The sequence below is a fragment of the Schistocerca cancellata genome, chromosome 1 (assembly GCF_023864275.1).
Source record: "Schistocerca cancellata isolate TAMUIC-IGC-003103 chromosome 1, iqSchCanc2.1, whole genome shotgun sequence".
NCBI classification, from domain to species: domain Eukaryota; kingdom Metazoa; phylum Arthropoda; class Insecta; order Orthoptera; family Acrididae; genus Schistocerca; species Schistocerca cancellata.
This window is the reverse complement of record NC_064626.1, coordinates 912550428-912572060: the sequence shown is the minus strand read 5'-3', so window position 1 is coordinate 912572060 and position 21633 is coordinate 912550428. Positions and strand designations below refer to the sequence as shown.

At 41.3% G+C, this 21633-nt stretch overlaps 1 protein-coding gene across 1 annotated transcript in view; it reads left to right on the top strand.

Moving 5' to 3' along the window:
* Window positions 1–21633, top strand: part of LOC126113877 (venom carboxylesterase-6-like) — a 199815-nt gene that overhangs the window by 38756 nt on the left and 139426 nt on the right. Inside the window, exon 3 of the mRNA XM_049915021.1 lies at window positions 5163–5348. Within this exon, the coding sequence (XP_049770978.1) occupies window positions 5163–5348 (186 nt within the window). The remainder of the gene's footprint in view (window positions 1–5162; window positions 5349–21633) is intronic.

Sequence of the window (21633 nt, the reverse complement as noted above, 5' to 3'; positions counted from 1 at the left end):
TGATCATACCTGCACCATGGAGGACAGTGAGAATGGCTTCAGGGTGAGCTTTGTGGCTCTCATGATTATGAGGAAAAAAATAAGAATCTCATCTAAATAAGCATAGCAGCAGTACAGGTTAAACAATACCCTCTCAATGAATAATTACCAGGTCCATGCCACTTTTTTGAGGCCATGTGGCATCACCAGAAACTTGAATAAGCCAAGTGGTGTGGTGATGGCCATTTTAGGAACATCATTTGGATGCATATTGATCTGGTAGTGTGCCTCTTCAAAGTCAGCCACTGAGAAAAACCTTCACCCCTTTGAGCACATTGGTAAAGTCTCTTATGTTTATTGTATGGTAACTGTTGAAAATCATATGTGAGTTAAGTGATCTATAGTGTCCACATAGTCAAATAGAATCATCTTTCTTAGCTATTAATTTTATTTGCGATGCCTACACACTGTCTGATGGCTGTACAATTCCCATGTGAGACTTGTCATCCACTGCCATCTTAGCTGCCTGCAGGAGGGGCAGGGTGAGGTGGTGTCTTTTGTGCCAGAAAATGGTCCTGTTTTCATATTTATGTAGTGCATCATATCATTTTTAACTGTGTACTGACGAAGTAGAACTGAGAGTCCATAACTGATGGGGTCAGAGAAAAAACAAAAGGTGACACAATATGTGCTATACTGACCAGAGGGAATTGTCTCTATAGTGGTTCAGGTGGCACAGCTATCTCTGTGTGGTGCAGAAGAGTATGAATATCTGTTAGAGGCATAGCTGCATCATTCATGACTGCTGGGGTGTGTGCTTGTTGTTGTTGTAGCAGGTCAGGCTGTGTGGCCTCCTTGGTCAGTTGTGGAGGGATGTGGTTGGCCATCAGAGGCATGGCTGAAGCATTCATAGCTGTCACAACATGTTTTTGTAGTCACTGAGGGAGGTCAGACTGCACCACATCCTCATTGCGTTGTTGATTGGACGTTCTTACCAGTTGGGGATGTGGCTGCATCATTTGCAGCCACTGCGATGAGTGTTAGTTGTTGTAGCTGCTCTCGCACGTGTGAGAGTGAGCAACTTCTCATGAATTTACCAGTATTATCTGTCATTGTCATAATTTAGGGAACATGAGTCATCATAGGTCAGGAAGAGACATGCCTGGATGGTGGAGATAGCACATGTTGCCTCAATATGTTCAAGTAATATATTTTAGGGTTTTGTGCTGGCAATAGTGAGCAGGCACAAATGTTGTCCCACAGCCTGCGGCAGATTTGAGGTGAAGAGCCATTGGATGAACTGTTACGCCATGTGATGGAACAGAGTATCCTGGTTGAGGTCAAGGAAGAGACAGAACTTTCTGAAAAAATCAGTCTACAGGACTGGTTTTGCTATGACAGTGAGGTAGAATGTCCAAGGACAACATTATTCATCTGTAAGTTGTACGGTATATTCAACTTTGCCATGCATGTGGACGTTGATTTCATTTGCCACATGGAGCTTTAAACTTGGAACCTTGTAGTAAATTTTGAATATGTGTCTTGGTACAGTACATACTTTACCTCTGAGTCCGTGCTGATCAGGAAATACACTCCTGGAAATGGAAAAAAGAACACATTGACACCGGTGTGTCAGACCCACCATACTTGCTCCAGACACTGTGAGAGGGCTGTACAAGCAATGATCACACGCACAGCACAGCGGACACACCAGGAACCGCGGTGTTGGCCGTCGAATGGCGCTAGCTGCGCAGCATTTGTGCACCGCCGCCGTCAGTGTCAGCCAGTTTGCCGTGGCATACGGAGCTCCATCGCAGTCTTTAACACTGGTAGCATGCCGCGACAGCGAGGGCGTATAGTGGGCATGCGGGAGGCCGGGTGGACGTACCGCCGAATTGCTCAACACGTGGGGCGTGAGGTCTCCACAGTACATCGATGTCGTCGCCAGTGGTCGGCGGAAGGTGCACGTGCCCGTCGACCTGGGACCGGACCGCAGCGACGCACGGATGCACGCCAAGACCGTAGGATCCTATGCAGTGCCGTAGGGGACCGCATCGCCACTTCCCAGCAAATTGCTCCTGGGGTATCGGCGAGGACCATTCGCAACCATCTCCATGAAGCTGGGCTACGGTCTCGCACACCGTTAGGCCGTCTTCCGCTCACGCCCCAACATCGTGCAGCCCGCCTCCAGTGGTGTCGTGACAGGCGTGAATGGAGGGACGAATGGAGACATGTTGTCTTCAGCGATGAGAGTCACTTCTGCCTTGGTGCCAATGATGGTCGTATGCGTGTTTGGCGCCGTGCAGGTGAGCGCCACAATCAGGACTGCATACGACCGAGGCACACAGGGCCAACACCCGGCATCATGGTGTGGGGAGCGATCTCCTACACTGGCCGTACACCACTGGTGATCATCGAGGGGACACTGAATAGTGCACGGTACATCCAAACCGTCATCGAACCCATCGTTCTACCATTCCTAGACTGGCAAGGGAACTTGCTGTTCCAACAGGACAATGCACGTCCGCATGTATCCCGTGCCACCCAACGTGCTCTAGAAGGTGTAAGTCAACTACCCTGGCCAGCAAGATCTCCGGATCTGTCACCCATTGAGCATGTTTGGGACTGGATGAAGCGTCGTCTCACGCGGTCTGCACATCCAGCACGAACGCTGGTCCAACTGAGGTGCCAGGTGGAAATGGCATGGCAAGCCATTCCACAGGACTACATCCAGCATCTCTACGATTGTCTCCATGGGAGAATAGCAGCCTGCATTGCTGCGAAAGGTGGATATACACTGTACTAGTGCCGACATTGTGCATGCTCTGTTGCCTGTGTCTATGTGCCTGTGGTTCTGTCAGTGTGATCATGTGATGTATCTGACCCCAGGAATGTGTCAATAAAGTTTCCCCTTCCTGGGACAATGAATTCACGGTGTTCTTATTTCAATTTCCAGGAGTGTATATATTGGTGGATGTGTCTCGGATTTACATGTGGCCTCCAGTTTGTATTGTCATTATGGAGGAGAGGTGACTTGTCAATGCTAGGTGGGCCAGTGCAGCTATATTGGCTCATGCATGAAGTTTCAGTGCAAGCAGGCCTATTGACAGTTGAGACCAGCATCACTGAAATGTGCATGGTACCAGAAGCAAGGAGGTGGCAGAATCAACTGTACCAGTGTCGTCTGGTGGTGGTGTTGCACCATGCACCAGTGCTCGGGTTGTGATGTCAGTTTCACACATCTTTGGACAGCATCAGATCTACTAATGACCATAGGCAGTGCTACAGTTGAGGGAATGAGCTGTCTGATAAACATTCCTCTTGTATCACTTGCGTCACCTGTTGCTCCAGTGAATGGGAAACATGTTGCAAGAGTATTGCTGTGTTGCATTTGGTACTGGCAGGTGACATGAGTGTTAGGTCACTAATTAACTCTGTGTGCTCAGTGAGATGGGACATTAGCATGACAAATTCTGAGTTGTCATGCACTATTCATAATGTTGTAAAAATTTGCTCTGTTATTGCAAACCATGAAGTTACCTGATTGGGCCTGAATGGAATGATTTTTGGTTACATTGCTTCTTGTCATTGCACAGTGTAATCCAATTATTGCTGCCCTGTAAAGATCAGATAGTAAGGCACTACCATGGCATCTGTTGGTAGACAAGGCATAGTTGCCTGACCAAACACGGCAGTACTATTGTCCTTGGGTTGTTGCTGTAGAATGATCATGTCAAATGTTGGTAATCATGACACAGTTTATGCAGTAGTTGTGTATATTACAGTAGATGCAGGATCCACAGTTGGAATGTTATTTGTCCTCATGAACACTAAATTTGTAGTTTTGCTGCACATGCCCTTGGTGTTGCACAATGGTTTTGTGTATCTAGTGACCATACCAACAATCTAAGTATGAAATGATGTGGTAGGTGCGGTAGATGCAGAAGATGTAAAATCAGTCTGTACACATGTAAGTCATACAGGATCACCAAAATTTCCTGTATTAAGTTTGGAGCATGAGTTCACCATTAAAGGTGACCACTGTTGCATCACAATCACTGTATTCTACACTGCCATCCCGTTCTAATTTGCACCTGTTTGTCATTGCAAGTGCTGTGGGTACTGAGCAGTATTAATACCTGACATAATCAGGGTGGTCAAATATTGTAAAACACCTGGTGGGTATGAAGTTGTGCCTGCAGGTTGCATCGTACACACTCAAAAAATACTTCAACACTCAATGTCACTGTAATTGTGGTGTTTTTGCAGTCGTGACCGCCAGTATGGATTGTTTCCTCTGTAGCTAAGACAAGGAATGACCGATTGATGTACAAAGACATAGAATCTCAATATATATAATTTATTTTACAAAGCATTATACACAAACCTTTTTACAGTTACAGTCACTTGGTCTGAACTGTTTTCAGCACAGACACGTTGGTCAGTAATAACCTTTTGGGCACTGAAATCAAGAAAATCCTGTCAGTATTGTATTTAATTATCTATCTGTTACATTATTAATCTACTAAAAATCTATTTGTTACATTATTACTCTAATATAAATGAATAATCAGTAATTGGCATTGAATTTAGCAGAAGTATTATCAAAAACCAGGTACCAGTTAAATACATTTTAAAATATAATCTATTGGAAACTAAAAATATTTCCATTTTTGGGGCAGGTAAAATTCTTGAGGCATTAAAGAAACAGTTCACTTGCAATTATCACATGTTCCAAGGTAAAAGACCTTTGTTTCAAGGCTCAAGATGTTGCATGACTGACAAACTATGGCTTAATTGTCCAAGTGTTATATAAACGGTTCTAAACACATGCTAGCTGCTGATAAAATTTCTTTGCTGAACAATCAGTTTTGACCTACAGACCTTTGTCGGGTTCATAAAAACTTTTGCAACATCATTCTAGGCAGTAAGATCAGTGCCATCAAATAATAAATCCAGGAATTCACTATTGTTCTCATATAGTAAAAAAATGTGCACTCATTCTTGTAATATTAACACTCAGCATTAACAGTATTGTATGAAGGCATTTCTATATACTGCTGATTACTGAAAAAAGTAATACAGAAAATTTTTATCAACAGCTCTTGGTAGTAAATCATAACCATTTTAAAATATTTATAATCCGTGTAGCACCATCTTCTTAAAATTATAAATTGTTTCAGGTTTTCTGAGTACAGAAGATGAACAACTACCAGGAAACAATGGACTAAAAGATCAGTCCATGGCCTTCCGCTGGATACAAGCAAATATTGCATCCTTTGGAGGAAATCCAGCTAGTGTTACAATAGCAGGTTCTTCAGCTGGAGCAGCTAGTGTGCATTTTCATTATCTTTCTTCCTGGTCTAGAGGTATGAATTGAATCTACATACATCTTCATTATTTTTACTCTGTGAGCAGCTTTCTGGTGTGTACAGGAGGAAAAAAGTCATGGGATGACTCCTAACATTGTGTCAGACCTCCTTTTGTCAAGGGTAGTGCAGCAGCTCAACATGGCATGGACTCAACAAGTCATTGGAAGTCCCCTGCAGAAATATGGAGCCATGCTGCCTCTATAGCCATCCATAATTGTGAAAGAGTAGCTAGTGCAGGGCTTTGTGAATCAACTGACTAATTGTATCCTATAAATATTCAATGGGATTCTTGTCAGGTGATCTGGATGGACACATCATTCACTTTAAATGCCTGAAATATTCTTCAAATCAATTTCAAACAATTGCTGCCCTGTGACATAATGCACTGTCATCCATAAAAATGTCATTGTTTTTGGGAACATGAATTCCATGAGTGGTTACAGATGGTCTCCAACTAGCTAAACATAACCATTTCCAGTCAATGATCAGTGACCAGGCCATGGTTTTCCAGTCAGCTAGGATTGAACTGATATGGTCAGTAGCCCAGGAGAGATACTGCAGGTGATAGTGTGCTGTTAACAAAGGTACTCATGGTGTTCATCTGCTGTCACAGCATATTAACGCCAAATTTTGCTGCACTATCCTAATGGATACATTTGTCAGACATCCCACATTGATTTCTTCCTTATTTCACTCAGTGTTGGTTATCTGTTAGCACCAAAAACTCTATGCAAAAGCCACTGTGATCGGTCGCTAACTGAAGGCCATCAGTCACTGCGGTGCCTGTGGTGACAGGTAATGCCTCATATTTGCTATTATCTGCACTCTCTTGATTCTGTGGATTTTGAAATACTGAATCCCTAACAATTTCTGAAATGGATTTGCCATGCCTCTAGCTCAAACTACCCTTCTGCGTTCAGAGTCTGTTAATTCCCATTGTGCTGCCATAATCACATCAGAAACCTTTTCACATGAATCACCTGAGTGGAAATGACAGTTCCACCAGTGCACTGACCTTTTATACCTTGTGTACATGATACTACCACCATATGAGATTGTACGTTTTGCTATCCCATGACTTCTGTATCTCAGTGTGCTGTGTACCACTAGAATCTCCCTACCCCTAACCCTAACTCTGTGTTTTATTTGTGGATTGAACACGAGGAGAATGAGTATCAGTAGGCATGCATCTCAGTATGGGCTAAAATTCTATGATCCTACCATCAAGGATATTTTGTGAGATATGTTGCTTTGTCCTAAGAATATGTATCTTCAGAATTTTTGCAGTAGCTTCTCTATGATGGATGCTTTTCTTATGTGTCTGACATTTGAGCTGGATGAGCCTTTCGGTGAAACTTGTGTGCTGAGTAAATGAAAAAATAGGAACAAACACTGTCTGAAGAGGCCTTGAAGGCTCAATAGTACTGATCGGCTGCTGTATCATCCTCAGCCCTTAGGCATCACTGGATATGGATACGAAGGGGCATGTGGTCACACACCGGTCTCCCATCCACTGTCAGTTTTTATAACCAGTGCTGCTACTTCTCAGTAAAGTAGCTCCTCAATTGGCCTCACAAGGGCTGAGTGCATCCTGCTTGCCAATAGCACTCAGCAGACCTGGACAGTGAACCACCCAAATGCTAGCCAAGCTCGACTGCACTTAATGTCATCATCTGATGGGAACTGTGGCAAGGCCATTGGCACTGAGTAAATCAACCTGTGATGAAATGTAAATCCTTTCACTGTATGTCATCTGTTTTCCCTTCCAAGACCCCAAATTGGTGAGAAATTCTCAAGAACAAATCAAATGAACATTTTGTAAGCTACATTATTAATGGATGAACTACCTTTCCTTACCTGCCTTTCCTCTACCTAAAATTTAATTTTATATGAGAGTTCTACTTTAAATTGCTGTGATCCTGTGCATTTTAAACTTGTGACTGTTTCCTGAAAATGACTGACATTTATATAGTAAATAATGAATTGGTCTTTACTTCTCTCAATGCAAAATACATTCTGTTTGTTTGAAAGGTGAAGTACCAATCCCTGTGCCAAATTTTGGTTCTCTACAGGTCTTCTTTTCTCTACAACAATTTTTTGACATTGTGACTTTCCTATTTACAATTTCATCATTTGATACAACTCATATAACTTGTCATATTATCCACATAATCTTTTACATATATTGTAAATGGTGATAGTCACATAATAGTTGTTCATAGTATCTCTAAAGCTACTTCTACATCTCACAATTTCTTCCAGTTCATTATGACACACTGAGTTCTGTTTTTGAGAAATTTTTCCATCCAGTAAGAAGACTGATGTTATACTCTTATAAGCTAGAAGTTAAGGAGCTAGGGAGCAATGTAGAATGATGCAAAATGCCTCTGAGAAGATAATAAATGTGGCATTCATGGTGTTAACCTGGGTACTGCTATCTATTGCATCTGGTACTTCATGAGCAAACAGAATAATCTGAATTTCACATCCTCATTGCTTGTGGAATCTATGTTGGTTTCTATATATCAGATAACTTGTCATCAAAAATAATAACATCTGAGCATAAAATATACATATTACTTAATTTCACAACAAATTAACATCAATGCTATAGGCCTATTGACCACTCCTTTCCACAATATCTGTCTGTAATGACCTTGTCATCAATATGACATTAAATGCTAATCTTCTTTCTTAAAATGGCAGTGTCTTGTAACTTGTTACAATAGCTTGGAGTGCTTTCTTGCTCCATTGACCTATGATGATTTTCTGTTAAAACTTGAGCAAATTCTGTCACATAATCTGCATGGAACTGAACTTGTATTATATCAAATCCAATGACTTTCCTCTATTGAACCATTTCAGTTGTTTTCAAATTCCATGACCGAGTGGGGCATGAGATTTTCTTCACTCAGGGACTGGGTGTTGTCCTCATCATCATTTCATCCCCATCCCTGATGCGCAAGTCACCCAATGTGGCATCGAATGCAGTAACTATTTGCCCTTGAGGCCAAACTTTCCCAAATGGGGGACTTCCGGCCACAATACTGTACGCTCATTTCCATTTTCCATGATCATGTATACCTTTGCCTTGTCTGTCATGTCAACATTGGTGGGACAATGAAAAATAAAATGTATAGTAATAATCTTCAGTGAAACAATTTTGGAAGACAGAATGCAATGTTTCAGCCTTGACTTTATCATCCCCCATTTCAGTACCAGTGTGATCAATGATCAACTGATAAATGACTTTAATTCCTTTACTGACTCTACACAAGATCAAAACTTCCTAAACTTTTCTGTGAATTGTGTAGTTAATACATCTTTCAAATTCATTTAACAGTTGTTCTATTGTTCCTCTTATGCTCATTTAGATGCTGTTCATCTTTTGTTTCACAAACATGTTTCAACTTTGCTTAAATCTCTGATTAAGCTCAGTATACATTTGTTGAAACTTCCTTCACAGCTATTGAACTATGATGGGTCTTTCCCAAAACTCAGAATCTAGACATCTCTCATTTTTCACTGATTCATTCAGTCACTATAATAAATGGGGGCAGGTGGCCTATAAAAGCAATGGGCCAAACAATATTTAACCCATGTTTGAGCTTTATCTTCATGCAAGTTATTTCATGGTCAAATACATACTAATTTTTTAGGGTATGAAAGAGTTCTTCACAGCAATAATTATTCTTCCACCACACTTCCAGCTTGTTCTTGAAAAATCTGTTTTATTGTTTTTTTCTTGTATTGTTCTTCAGATTTCAATATAGCTTCACAATCCAGACAGCAGGTATTTTTACATTTGCCCAGATATGTATTATAATGTGTTGGGGAGATGCCCAGACACTCATTTGATACTTCACCAACATTAATACACCTCCTTTATGCTCACATATAGTACTGCTAACAAAGGAAGGATGATTTATATTTCGTAGTTCAAGCTGAGTCCCTAAAAACTGACATGCAAACATTATTATTAGATGTTTCAGATGTCTGCGACTCATCATTCACTTGCTACATGTTCAAAGTGTGATTTACATTTATAAACTACCTTTCATACTAAGTTTAATACACATCAACATACCTGAAACTCTTGATCAGTTCCAGTACAGAGGCAAATCTTCATGATAGCTAAAAACTCGGCCTTTGTTATTGATTGTGACACAAACACTTGTACGTTAATTAACATTGTTCCACCGCTGTACTTGAAGATTAGATTTACCTGAAGAATGGTGAGTGGTTAGTTTAGTGGTGTTTTGCACATTATTGTATGTGTCCAGCATTCCTTATAGTTTAGCATCTCTGTACTTAAGTCAAAGTGACAATATCCTTTTGACAATTTTATGTCACAGTAAAGCACCAATTTTCCAAATTTTGTAACATGTATTCTAAATCAGAAGCAAAGTTGGGATATGTAACTATTGTCAAGTACATCAAGAATCAAACTGCTTCTTGAGGGGTATCTCTAATTGTCATACTGTACTGTATATGCACAATAGATGAAATTTCATTATTTTATAACCTTCTTGGTGATGCAACTTTAATGGCCAGCAGTGTAAATTAGGTTGGACAGAAGAAGTTCACTTATGAGTATCTGAAACCAACATATGCCGACATGAAAAGTTAGTTCTAGTGACAGATTAATCTGTAGCATAACCCAAGGTCTAGGTAAGGTTCAGAGATTAACATTCGGTTCTGAGGTGGTTAAGATAATAAAAACAAATGTAAAGTCTTAGTCCTGGTGACCAATTGAATAGCTTCATAGCTGTAGTGGTTAATAAAAAAAGAAAAAGAGAGAAGAAAAGAAAAAGAAGAAAAAGGTTGAAAATGTGGGAAGAAATCGTAACTATTTTTTTTTTAATCGTTAATGACCGTAAAAAAAAGGAAAGAAAGAAACAAATGCAAATCGGACTTTGTATTACAGAAAAGCTATTGGACTTCGTTATTCGGAAAAGCTATTGTTGGGGTGGTCCTTGTGGCGTTTTTGAGCAAAAGTTAAACCAATTTCCACTACAAAAATTATTGAAAAAGAACAGAGAATAACAAAATGTAACTGACAGGGGGAAATTGCGTAGCTTATAGTTCATTCTTTACCAGGTTAACATGTCTTCTTTCGTGCGGCGTCCAGGTCTTCAAAAATCTCCTTCAATTTTGCGTGAAAAGTCTGCTCCGAAATCTTGCAATCGTCCAGGAATCACTAATTGATACCAATTAAAATCATCTTGATACTGTATGCAGTTTAATTTACTTTGCTACTTCCATCCTCCGAATTTCTTAACAACTTCCACAATATGTCTACACATTAAAATCAGATCAAGACTAGCTAATAAGTTAAGTTTTTTTAACGTCTTCATCAGATCACGTCTGCCTTAAGCTTCGGCTATCAAGAGACAAAAATAAACGATTAATTGCAGCAAAATAGCCATCATAGTTATACATTAGATTACAATCATTTGAGAGTGAATTACAAGGATGTACTGAGTGTCTGCATAATTCTTAGTAGATTACATTCAGTGCAGGTATTATAACAGATTATCATTTGAACCATTTATTGCATAGTCTCTAATTGATCTGGTCCTCTTGTTGCATATTTCTATATGGTATCTCTCACAAGACTGTCCACATAGTGTACACTTGCAAAGGTTTGACGGCTCGTGGTATGTTGTATTTGCACAAATTTCATGGTCGAATCCGGGCACTGCGAGTCTTGTAAGTATGTGTCTCATCTCAAAATTTGCTGCTGTCCAATTGCGGTCGATCATGGCCCCGGATCCATAGAATTCCGTTGGTACTTCCTCTCTTTTCTTGAGTAGTGATCTTAGTAGGTTCTCCGATGCTGATGTGTTGGGAAGTAAGAACATTGTCCTTAGATCCTCGATGAGGAAAGATTCTCGGGCGAGAAGGTAGACTAATCTTGATCTTGTGGTTTTTGCTACCCCTAATGCTCTTTTGATATAGGTTGCTTTTACTCTTTCCAATGTTTCTAAGTTCTTTTCATTTAGGTGTATCCGTATGATTTCTATCCCATAAGCCAGTATCGGTATTATTTTTTATTTGAAGAGTGCCATAGCTGTGTCTAGATTTAGTGTTCTGATGGAACTTATTTCGTTTATCGCTCTGATGGCTTGAGTCGCTTTCTCTGTTGTGTTTTTAGTGAAGCACTTTGCGGACGGCTGGAGTGTTATCCCTAGATATTTGTAATCTTTTGTGATAGATATTTGCTTTCCTTGTAGTGCAATTCTTGTCGTTTTTGGGATTTGCCTGCCTGGTCTGAATTCCATCATTTCCGTTTTGTCGGTGTTGATTACAAACTTGTGTTTTCTGCACCATTTTTCCACGTCTTCTATAGTCTCCTGTAGTTTCTTTCAGTTTTTTGAGCCTACCACAATGTCGTCCGCGTAGGCATATGCTTCGACATCTTCGTCATGAGCGATTTCCATAATGTCCTTTGCTGCCAGAATGAACAGGAGCGGGCTTAGTGGGTCTCCTTGGAGTTTGTTTGCCTTATTGGTTCAGACAGGTCGAGATTGTCCGACATCCTTATCTCATTCCATTCATTTATGGAGTTTATAATCCTCGTCCAGATGCTGTCTCTTCCCAGGGTTTCATCGAGCATTCTTTTTACTAATGATCGGTCGAGGAGGTCGAAGGCCTTTGTGAAGTCTATGAATACAGCATAATATTTTTACTTTTTATCGATGGTTTCCCATATGTTTTTTAAAAGTAGCTCCACTGCTGTGATAGTGGATCTTTTTTCCCTGAACCCGAATTGAGATTCTGGGAGGTGGTCTTCCAAAGTGTGTCTTATTCTTCCTGTGATTAGTTTTGTGAATACCTTAAAAGGGTTGTTTTCCAAGGCTATTCCTCTGTATTTGTTTGTGTCCTTTGGGTCGCCCTTCCCTTTGTACATTACCCCTACTATTGATTTTCTCCACTGGCCTGGGATTTTTGCTGTCTCAATGCATTTGTTATACAGTTTTGTCCAAGTTAGAGCTAGCAGATGGGCTGTGTCTTTAAGGTATTCGTTGTAAAGCCTGTCCGGTCCCGCTGCTTTCTTCCTTTTTGTTGATTCAATGGTGTTTCAGACCTCATTCGGAGTGAGTGGGGACCAGGCTGCCATCTCTTGCAGTGTGAGCTCTTGACTTGCTACCTGTGCTCCTTCTCTACCATCTTTGTTGAGAATGTCTTTGAAATGTCTCATCCATTCTTCCATGCTTATATAGTATGACTGTGCCTGCTTTCGGGGGCGGATTGCAATGAATGGGTCTCTCCTGGCTTCTTCAGCTAGTCTTCTTCCCTCTTCTTCCCTGTGTGCCATTCTCTTCTCCCTTGTTAGTGTTTTGTAGGATCTTCTTCTCTCAGCATATGTTTGTAGTAGTGAGTGATTATCTGTGTCCGTTTTTAGTTGGTGTAAAGCTTGGAGTACTTCTTTTCTTTGCTGATAACACTCTTGATCGAACCATGGTTTAGCTCTTCTCACTTTCCTGGGGGTAGTTGCTTGCTTTAAGAGTTTCTCCAGTTCAAGTGCTGCCTTCTCTACTTTTGAGTTGTCAATTAAGGACTCAATTTGTTCTATCTGGTCGTGGTATTCTTCCACTTTCCTTGGATCCAGTCTCCTTGAGAGCAGTCTCTTCTCTTGGTTCTCTCTTGCCTTCCAATCACTTTGTATGACTATGTTCATCGGGATGTGTTTTCTTATAGGTGTGTGGTTTGCATTCCAAAGTGGGCTTATGTCCCCTTTTATGTTTCCTCTTATGAGGGCGATATCAATAGCACTTTAGCCATTATGGCAGAAGTACGTAGGGACGTTTGTGTCGTTTAGCAGGATGAGGCCTTCTTCTTGTAGTGATTCGATTACTAATTTTGTTTTGTGATTCTGCACATCCAACCGACAGTTTAAATCCCCTGCTATAAGTAAAGGGATGTCTTTCTTGCTCCGTCTTATTTGTTGGCCCAATTCATCGATTATGTCTATGGCCGATTCGTTTGGCTGGAAGTAGGTTGCTAATATTGTGATGTGTTTTACTTCTATTAGAATGGAGTGATTTAGTTCTGTTGTCGCTATAATTGGTGTTATCCACGGTTTCAGTAGGACTGTTATTCCCCCTTGGGGTCCCCCCCTTTCTCCTTGCTTTGCCAGCATATTTATGCTATAGAATTTAGGGTGTTGCCAATGATCTGTGAGAAAAGTTTCTGTGAATATTGCTACGTCATAACCTTCGAGAAAGTCTGTTGGAGCTATGCATGCTGCGTTTTTCAATCCTTCTACATTCCATAACATTATCTTCATGTTTTTTCTCCCTTCATTTTCTCCTGGTTTTGTCGTCTCCGGGTACATCTGGTTTTGACACTCTAGTACTGGTGTGCTTCTCAGATTGTCTGCTATGTTGTGGCATTGCTGGTCTTGGGCCAGTGAAAATCCTGAGCTTCCTTCGATGACAGCCTCTTGTAGGTTGGCCGGTTTCTGGCTTCATTATATAGGAAGTGCTGATCCCTGATAGGTTTCTTTTTTCTTTCTCCCCTCCCATATCTTATCTGTCGGGTCTCTGATGACCTTACTTCTTTTCCTGTTGTTTGCGTTATCTGTTCTTCTTTTGGGGGTGGGGGTAGTGGGTCCTCTTCTGTTGCTGATGATGTTGCTTCTTTTTCCACTATCGGGCATGGTGAGGTTTGTGGGTCTGCTTCTGTTGGTGATGCGGTTGTTTCTTTTTCTTTTATATGGCACAGTGGAGACTTTCCTGCCTCTTCCTTCATTGGTAGTATTATGGGTGTGTGTGTCTGCCCTTGTAGTTTGTCAAATTTTTCCAAAATTTCTTTGCACAGAATAGTTTTTCCGCGATTGTTTCTGTGTAAACCATGCCTTGTGAAATGCTCTCTTTGTGAGCTTGTTGCATTTATGAAAGTCACATTTGGGAAGCTGCTACATATCTTCCTAAATATCCTATTTGTTCTGGTAATTTCTTTATTTACGCAGGACTCGACCATCAAGTCGTGTCTTTGAGGAATGCTTAGCACATATACTTCAGAATGAGTAGCTTTCCCTAGTTTCCCTCAGTACTCTTCTTGCATTGATACTTTCGTTTCTATAAATGTCGTTTCCTCCACCTATAATGACACATCAAGAGACAAAAAAGAAACGGATAGAAAAACAAAAAAGAGTTACAATTTTAGTATTTTCTCTGCCGTCGAGCGCTCATATCGCTGCGACGGCACAATTCATGTCTGAGGGAACGAGTGCAGCGCGGCGAAATTCAAAGTCCCGCTACATCGCCCCCTCGACTGTCACGCTAAAACATTCAGCGTGGCAGGCTAGCAAACCTAAAAGTCAATACATGTATATTTTCATTGCAAAGGCCACGTGCATCCATAGGGGATAAACTTTGCCAACACTTACTTTCTAAACCTATATACTAAATACAATTATTACAGTTTTGATCCTTTTCACACAATTAATATATATTTACATACAGTTTGTTTGAACAAGCTGTTCGCCAGCGCAGTTAATGTTGTGCGCTTCCAGCGTTGGTTTCCCAATGCATCTCTGGCAGCACGTAGTCTTTGCGCATGCGCAATAGCATCACTGAATTTCGCGTGCGGCAGTTTCAAAATCGCTGTGTTATGACAGTCTTGCACAGTATTCACTTTCACATAGTGTTCATTACAAGTTGTTATTCCAGCATAAATGGCGTGTTAAGTCCGGTGACACCGTAAGATTGAGCGTGTGCGTGATCTGAAGCAACGTCCATGTCTTCTGTTACGACACAACACTCCAGGTCCTTGTGCGTTTTCATGACTATTGTTCCCGGGGCATATATGGTCGATGTAGTTTTTAGCCTCCACATCGCCTACAACAGGTGCTGAGTTTATTGTCTCCAAAGCATCTGAAGGCCGGCCAGGAACAACGGCGTCGATGTTCCCAAAGGTAGGTGTATCATCACGTTGTTTACACTCGTCAACAACGTTCATTTGCAGTGTGAAAATCCTCATTATCGTCGAAGTAAATTGCAGTTTATATCGATTTACAAACAGTTATTTGGTTTATGCACCATAAGTTTCACAAACAACACAAAATTCGTCGTTTATAACGTTCACAGTTTGCAACACTTTTTTGCAATACTTAAATTTTAACAAAGTTCACTGTGTCCCAGCATATTTACATCGTTAATTATGAAAGCTTACATCTCGTGGTCACATTTCAAAATATGTTGACAATATGCAAAGTTTTAACACATACACAAATACATATAAATTTACAAGAATATGCATGTGAAATATTTACACTAAAAATTATACTAAGTCCCACTGGCTACTTTCTTTGGTGGTGTTTATGGTCATTTTGATTTTCTTTATTAATGTTTTGGCATGCCAAGGGATATAAGACTTAATGTTTAAAGCACGGGCTTTCCTTCGTCTATTATTTATTTCTTTCTTTTGATTCCATATCTTGACTGGCTAGTAGTTGACCAAGCTTGTAATTCCATCAATATTCATGTCATTTTATTCATACCTGAAAGTTTACTGTCACACAATATATTCTTACATTCCATAAACAAACAATACCCGGCTGCAGGAGGTGGTAGGACAATGGAGAAAGAAAGAAAGATAGACTGGAAGAAACTATTCACTACCTATAAACTACGAAATCCTACAGCTACTACATAAAAAGAGAACACAGTACATTATAACGTTTGCGTCATCTTCAAGGAGTGTGCGAAAGGAGGTGCTTACAATTTACCAAATCATGTGTAAATGTAAGTGTCCTTACGTCAAGTCTGTGTAGTGTAACATCATGACAGATTCTCTGTTTGTGTTCTGACTGTCCATATGAATAAGTGTATTATACATTAACAAATCCTTGCGTGAGTAAATCACATAGCTGCTCAGTACTTCCTCGATATCTCCACTTCTTGTGGATACCGTCTATACAGATGGAAAATATCTCTCACAGAGATTGTCTCTCTCATAATGTGTATTATATAACATATCAAATTTCCTCTCAAGAGTTCAACCATGAACTTTCTTCTACTTTAGTGAAGGTTAAACATCATGTATGTGGTGTATATATATCATTTCTTTCAATAAAACATAAATAAAGAACATAGTATTATAATTGACAGTAAAATGTCTCTTTCTCAATATCCGTTGCTCGACGTCGGCTGCACGGGTGGTCACTGCTCCTTTGCACTTACCTCGCATAGCCTGAAAAGTCAAATGTTGCCTTCAACGTAGATGTAATTTTGTCATCTGTTCGCTTAAGTGGATGTGTTGTACGGGTCGCAAAAATGGCCTTAATAACTCTCCCATCTTTTGCATCCTCAGAGTTTTCTGTTGTGTGGAAGTATAATAAAGGCTAACATGGCACTAAATTTCACTTTCATTAAAAAAAAATTATACAAATGTATTCATATGAGGGCTGTGTAAAAACTATATTTCAACTTAAGTTCCTTAAAATATCATTCTCCTGTCTGAACACGAACTATAAATGTTTTCTTCCACACAGTGGCTTAACAAAACTTAACGAAAGGTTACTAAGTTACACTTCTGAAATGAATTGAAGCTAATTTGTTTCCAAGTTACATTCTTATTACATTTCTTTCAACAGCTGTAATCATCATTATGTTCACTCTGCTTTTCTTTATAATTTCCATAAATTAATGTTTGTGTTCTTAGGCTGTATAACTTAATGTTCGTGTATTCAATACAAATATACTCCTGGAAATGGAAAAAAGAACACATTGACACCGGTGTGTCAGACCAACCATACTTGCTCCGGACACTGCGAGAGGGCTGTACAAGCAATGATCACACGCACGGCACAGCGGACACTCCAGGAACCGCGGTGTTGGCCGTCGAATGGCGCTAGCTGCGCAGCATTTGTGCACCGCCGCCGTCAGTGTCAGCCAGTTTGCCGTGGCATACGGAGCTCCATCGCAGTCTTTAACACTGGTAGCATGCCGCGACAGCGTGGACGTGAACCGTATGTGCAGTTGACGGACTTTGAGCTTTGAGCGAGGGCGTATAGTGGGCATGCGGGAGGCCGGGTGGACGTACCGCCGAATTGCTCAACACGTGGGGCGTGAGGTCTCCACAGTACATCGATGTTGTCGCCAGTGGTCGGCGGAAGGTGCACGTGCCCGTCGACCTGGGACCGGACCGCAGCGACGCACGGATGCACGCCAAGACCGTAGGATCCTACGCAGTGCCGTAGGGGACCGCACCGCCACTTCCCAGCAAATTAGGGACACTGTTGCTCCTGGGGTATCGGCGAGGACCATTCGCAACCGTCTCCATGAAGCTGGGCTACGGTCCCGCGCACCGTTAGGCCGTCTTCCGCTCACGCCCCAACATCGTGCAGCCCGCCTCCAGTGGTGTCGCGACAGGCGTGAATGGAGGGACGAATGGAGACGTGTCGTCTTCAGCGATGAGAGTCGCTTCTGCCTTGGTGCCAATAATGGTCGTATGCGTGTTTGGCGCCGTGCAGGTGAGCGCCACAATCAGGACTGCATACGACCGAGGCACACAGGGCCAACACCTGGCATCATGGTGTGGGGAGCGATCTCCTACACTGGCCGTACACCACTAGTGATCGTCGAGGGGACACTGAATAGTGCACGGTACATCCAAACCGTCATCGAACCCATCGTTCTACCATTGCTAGACCGGCAAGGGAACTTGCTGTTCCAACAGGACAATGCACGTCCGCATGTATCCCGTGCCATCCAACGTGCTCTAGAAGGTGTAAGTCAACTACCCTGCCCAGCAAGATCTCCGGATCTGTCCCCCATTGAGCATGTTTGGGACTGGATGAAGCGTCGTCTCACGCGGTCTGCACGTCCAGCACGAACGTGTAAGGTAACAGGGGATAATATGGAACTCTTTAAAGTAATTTAAAATTTAAAGCACAGCAGCAGAGATAATATGCTGGGCAAAATAGACCAGAAAATACTTGTTTTGTGTTTTGATGGACGTTGTAGTCCCGTTGGATGGTGTTTTGGTTTTCTTTTAATTGCAACGAATTATATAAGTGTGGTGATAATTTGTAAAATTATATAATGTATTTAGATTTAAGTATTTAAATATTATAAAATACTGTAAACGAATTGTGGCCATGTTTAGCAATTATTTTGACTACTGTGGTGTCATGTGACCCGACTCAGGACTGTGGATGTGAGCGGGAAAATCGAGGTCTTTTGTGGTTGGCCGTTGTGGTGGCGAGTTGGGAGCGGCAAAGTTCCGCGAGTGCAAGCATGGACGCCAGGGTATGCGATGGAACAAAGTGAAAGTGTGTGGGTGTGAGACAAACAGTGTACGAATTGCACCGATTATTATTTGTGAACTTAAAAATGCATGGCCACAACGTTAAAGTGTTTCTTTTGAATAAATAAGTTTCAATCTGAACGTGTATAGATCAATTCACTGCTCTTCAAAAGCCAGCCAATATCAGACTCAATAATAGGGGCGATAATGCAACCGTTTACTACCAACCCCCTTTACAGATGAGCCACGTGACAAAATAGGTAGTAAACGAGCCCGAGTTCTGTTGCAATTGGGGGCTCGTCCGGGATAGGACTTTCTTCCATATTCCATAGTATTTCGGAATCGAATGTCCTTCTGATGTTAGGCTTTTGAACAGTCAGTGTGGGGGCTCTGAGCTAAATCGGTGCATTAGCAGTACCGGAGTGTTTGTGCTGGACAAGATACGCGCTGCCCCGTGGTTACGCCGATATAAGGCCACCACGATTGTGAAGCAGTTACACAGTCTGATGAGTCGACCACGTGTTTGCCGCGGGTAAAACAGTCGTCCGTGCCGCGATACGTGCTGCCGCGAGAAGAAACCGTCGTCCGTGCCACGTCCATGTGTTGCTACGGGTAAAGCAGTCGAAGCTGTATCCACGTGCTGCCGACGATCAACGCCGTCGTCCGTGCCACCGACCAACACGACTACATGCTGCCAGGGGCCTACGCAACGTGTTCTCGCTCCTGATTGAGTTTGCTGTGTGTCCACGCTGCCGATTAAGATTCATTGCATAGCTGTGCTGCGGAGCTCACTGCAGACGTCGCGTCACACGAGGATTTAAAAGATAAGTACAGCCAGCAGCTACATTGCAAAATTGTGTCCTTTTCATTAGCCATGGCCGATGAGACGCGTGAATCTCAAAGTGAAGGCGAATCAGTGGATGTTAGGAGTACCTGTAGTAGCCCTAGCATGCCAAAAGAAATAGGCTGGATACCAGGAAGTGACCTCAGCACATTTTTTGTGAAACTTACTAGTAAATTAGGAGAAATAGACTCGAAAATAGGGAATATAAAAACTGCAATAGTTGGAGAAATGGATTCGAAAATAGGGGATATGGAATTAAGGCTTAGTGATAAAATAAAGACAGTGAGTGAAAAATTTGATCAGCTAGATCTCAAATTCACTCAAATTACAGATAAAGTTGAAAACACAGTTAAAATTGTTGAGGGAATTATTGAGAGAGTTAATGAGGTTGAAAGAGGCCTAGTAGCCAAGGTGGACACTGTGCAAAGTAATCTTGTGGGGCAGATTCAGGTACAGGAACAGAAATGCACATTATTTCAAAGACAAACAGAGGCAGACATTGAATCCATTAAGATAGGAGTGCTGGATTGCCATAAGGGAATTACTGACAATAAGAAGGAATTAAAAGGGGAAATAAATGTCTTGAGGGAAACAGTTAATACTGTGGCAGCAGGGAATGGAAATTTATTGTTGGGATATCCTCTGGGGCATGGATTTCAGTCAAAACCTTTTAATGGGGAGAATAAATACCATGCAGTTGACTTTCTAGCTGCGTGTAAGGATAACTTTGTGACAGGGATGAGTGAGCAGGCAAAAATTAAATATGTTAAGAGGCAGTTGGAAGGGGGAGCTCAAACATGGGCAAACCAAAATGATGATAAATTTTGTGATTTTAAAACCTTCGAAAACCTGTTCTTGAACAAATACTGGGGCCAAGCAAAACAATTAAGATTGCAAAACGATTTTTTGAATGGATCCAGTTACAAGAGTGGAAAGGAAAGTATGAGAGAGTTCTGTGTTAGAGAACTGAATAAATTAAATCATCTGGATAGGCCACTGGGCGTATTAACAGAAATATCTACACTAAAGAGAAGATTACCAGAGCATTTGCAATGGGATTTGATTCACAGTGCAACAGATTCAGTGGAAGAATTTCTTAATTTTGTGGATAATATGGACAGGGCATTGTGTTACAGACCTAAATACATGGAACATAGGGAGAGTGGAAGGTATCATGAAAGGGGAAACAGTATTAATTATGAATACAGTAATAACCATAACAGGTGGAGAGAAGATAGAAGTGATCAGGATAGAGATTGGAGAAGCAAGCCACAAAGGTATAACAGAAATTTTGGAGGGAGAAGAGACAATTTTGATCAGATGAGGAGTGATAGAGAAGGTATGAGGGTAGGAATGCCAGATGCAAATGGACAGGGTAGGCAATCAAAAAACTAATTGATGCCTCACTTAAGGTCCGCAGGGGGGCTGGTAATTATGTGAACAGGGCCAGACAAGGACATGATGGGATGAGTAATAAAGTCAGCAAGGAAAATAGGGAAATTGGGATATGTCATATGGATGCTGTCTTAGGAAATGAAAATCTATGGAGGGGTTTTAACAATTATAGAAATACAGATAAAAGGTATAAGAGGAAAAAAGGGAACAAGGCTAATATCAGCAATGAACAGTGGGAGTTTTACATTGATGACATGTTTAAAAGGGAAGAGAAATTACAAGCAGAGGAGGACAATATTGGTTTGTGTGCAGCAAAATTCATTGAAAGACCAGAGGCAGAGGTAGTTTCATCAAAAGGGGGAACAGAAGTGGATATGGAATTAAGGGGCAATGTTCACAGTAATAATGGGTGTGATGAATGGGTAGAGATGTCTATTGGAAATAGTATGGAGAATTGTGGAAAAGGTGAGGCAAGGGTTATTCAGTGTGATGAAAAGGCTAATATGAGTGGTGTATTTAACAATGTGGAAAATGCTGGTAAATCACCTACTGATAAGGTTACTGTGCTTGTGGGTGCAGGTGTTAACTGTGGTAGTGATAATGACTTCAGTGTGGATATGGAAATGTGTAATGATATGGAGAACGTTGCTGTAGGTTGCCCAGAAGATAAAATTGAAACCTATGTTTTCTTAACTGATGATGCAAGCCTCAAAGATGTTAATTGTGGATGGTTAGGAAAGGAGGAGGCTGATTATGATTTGAGTGATTGGGTGTCCTATGCAA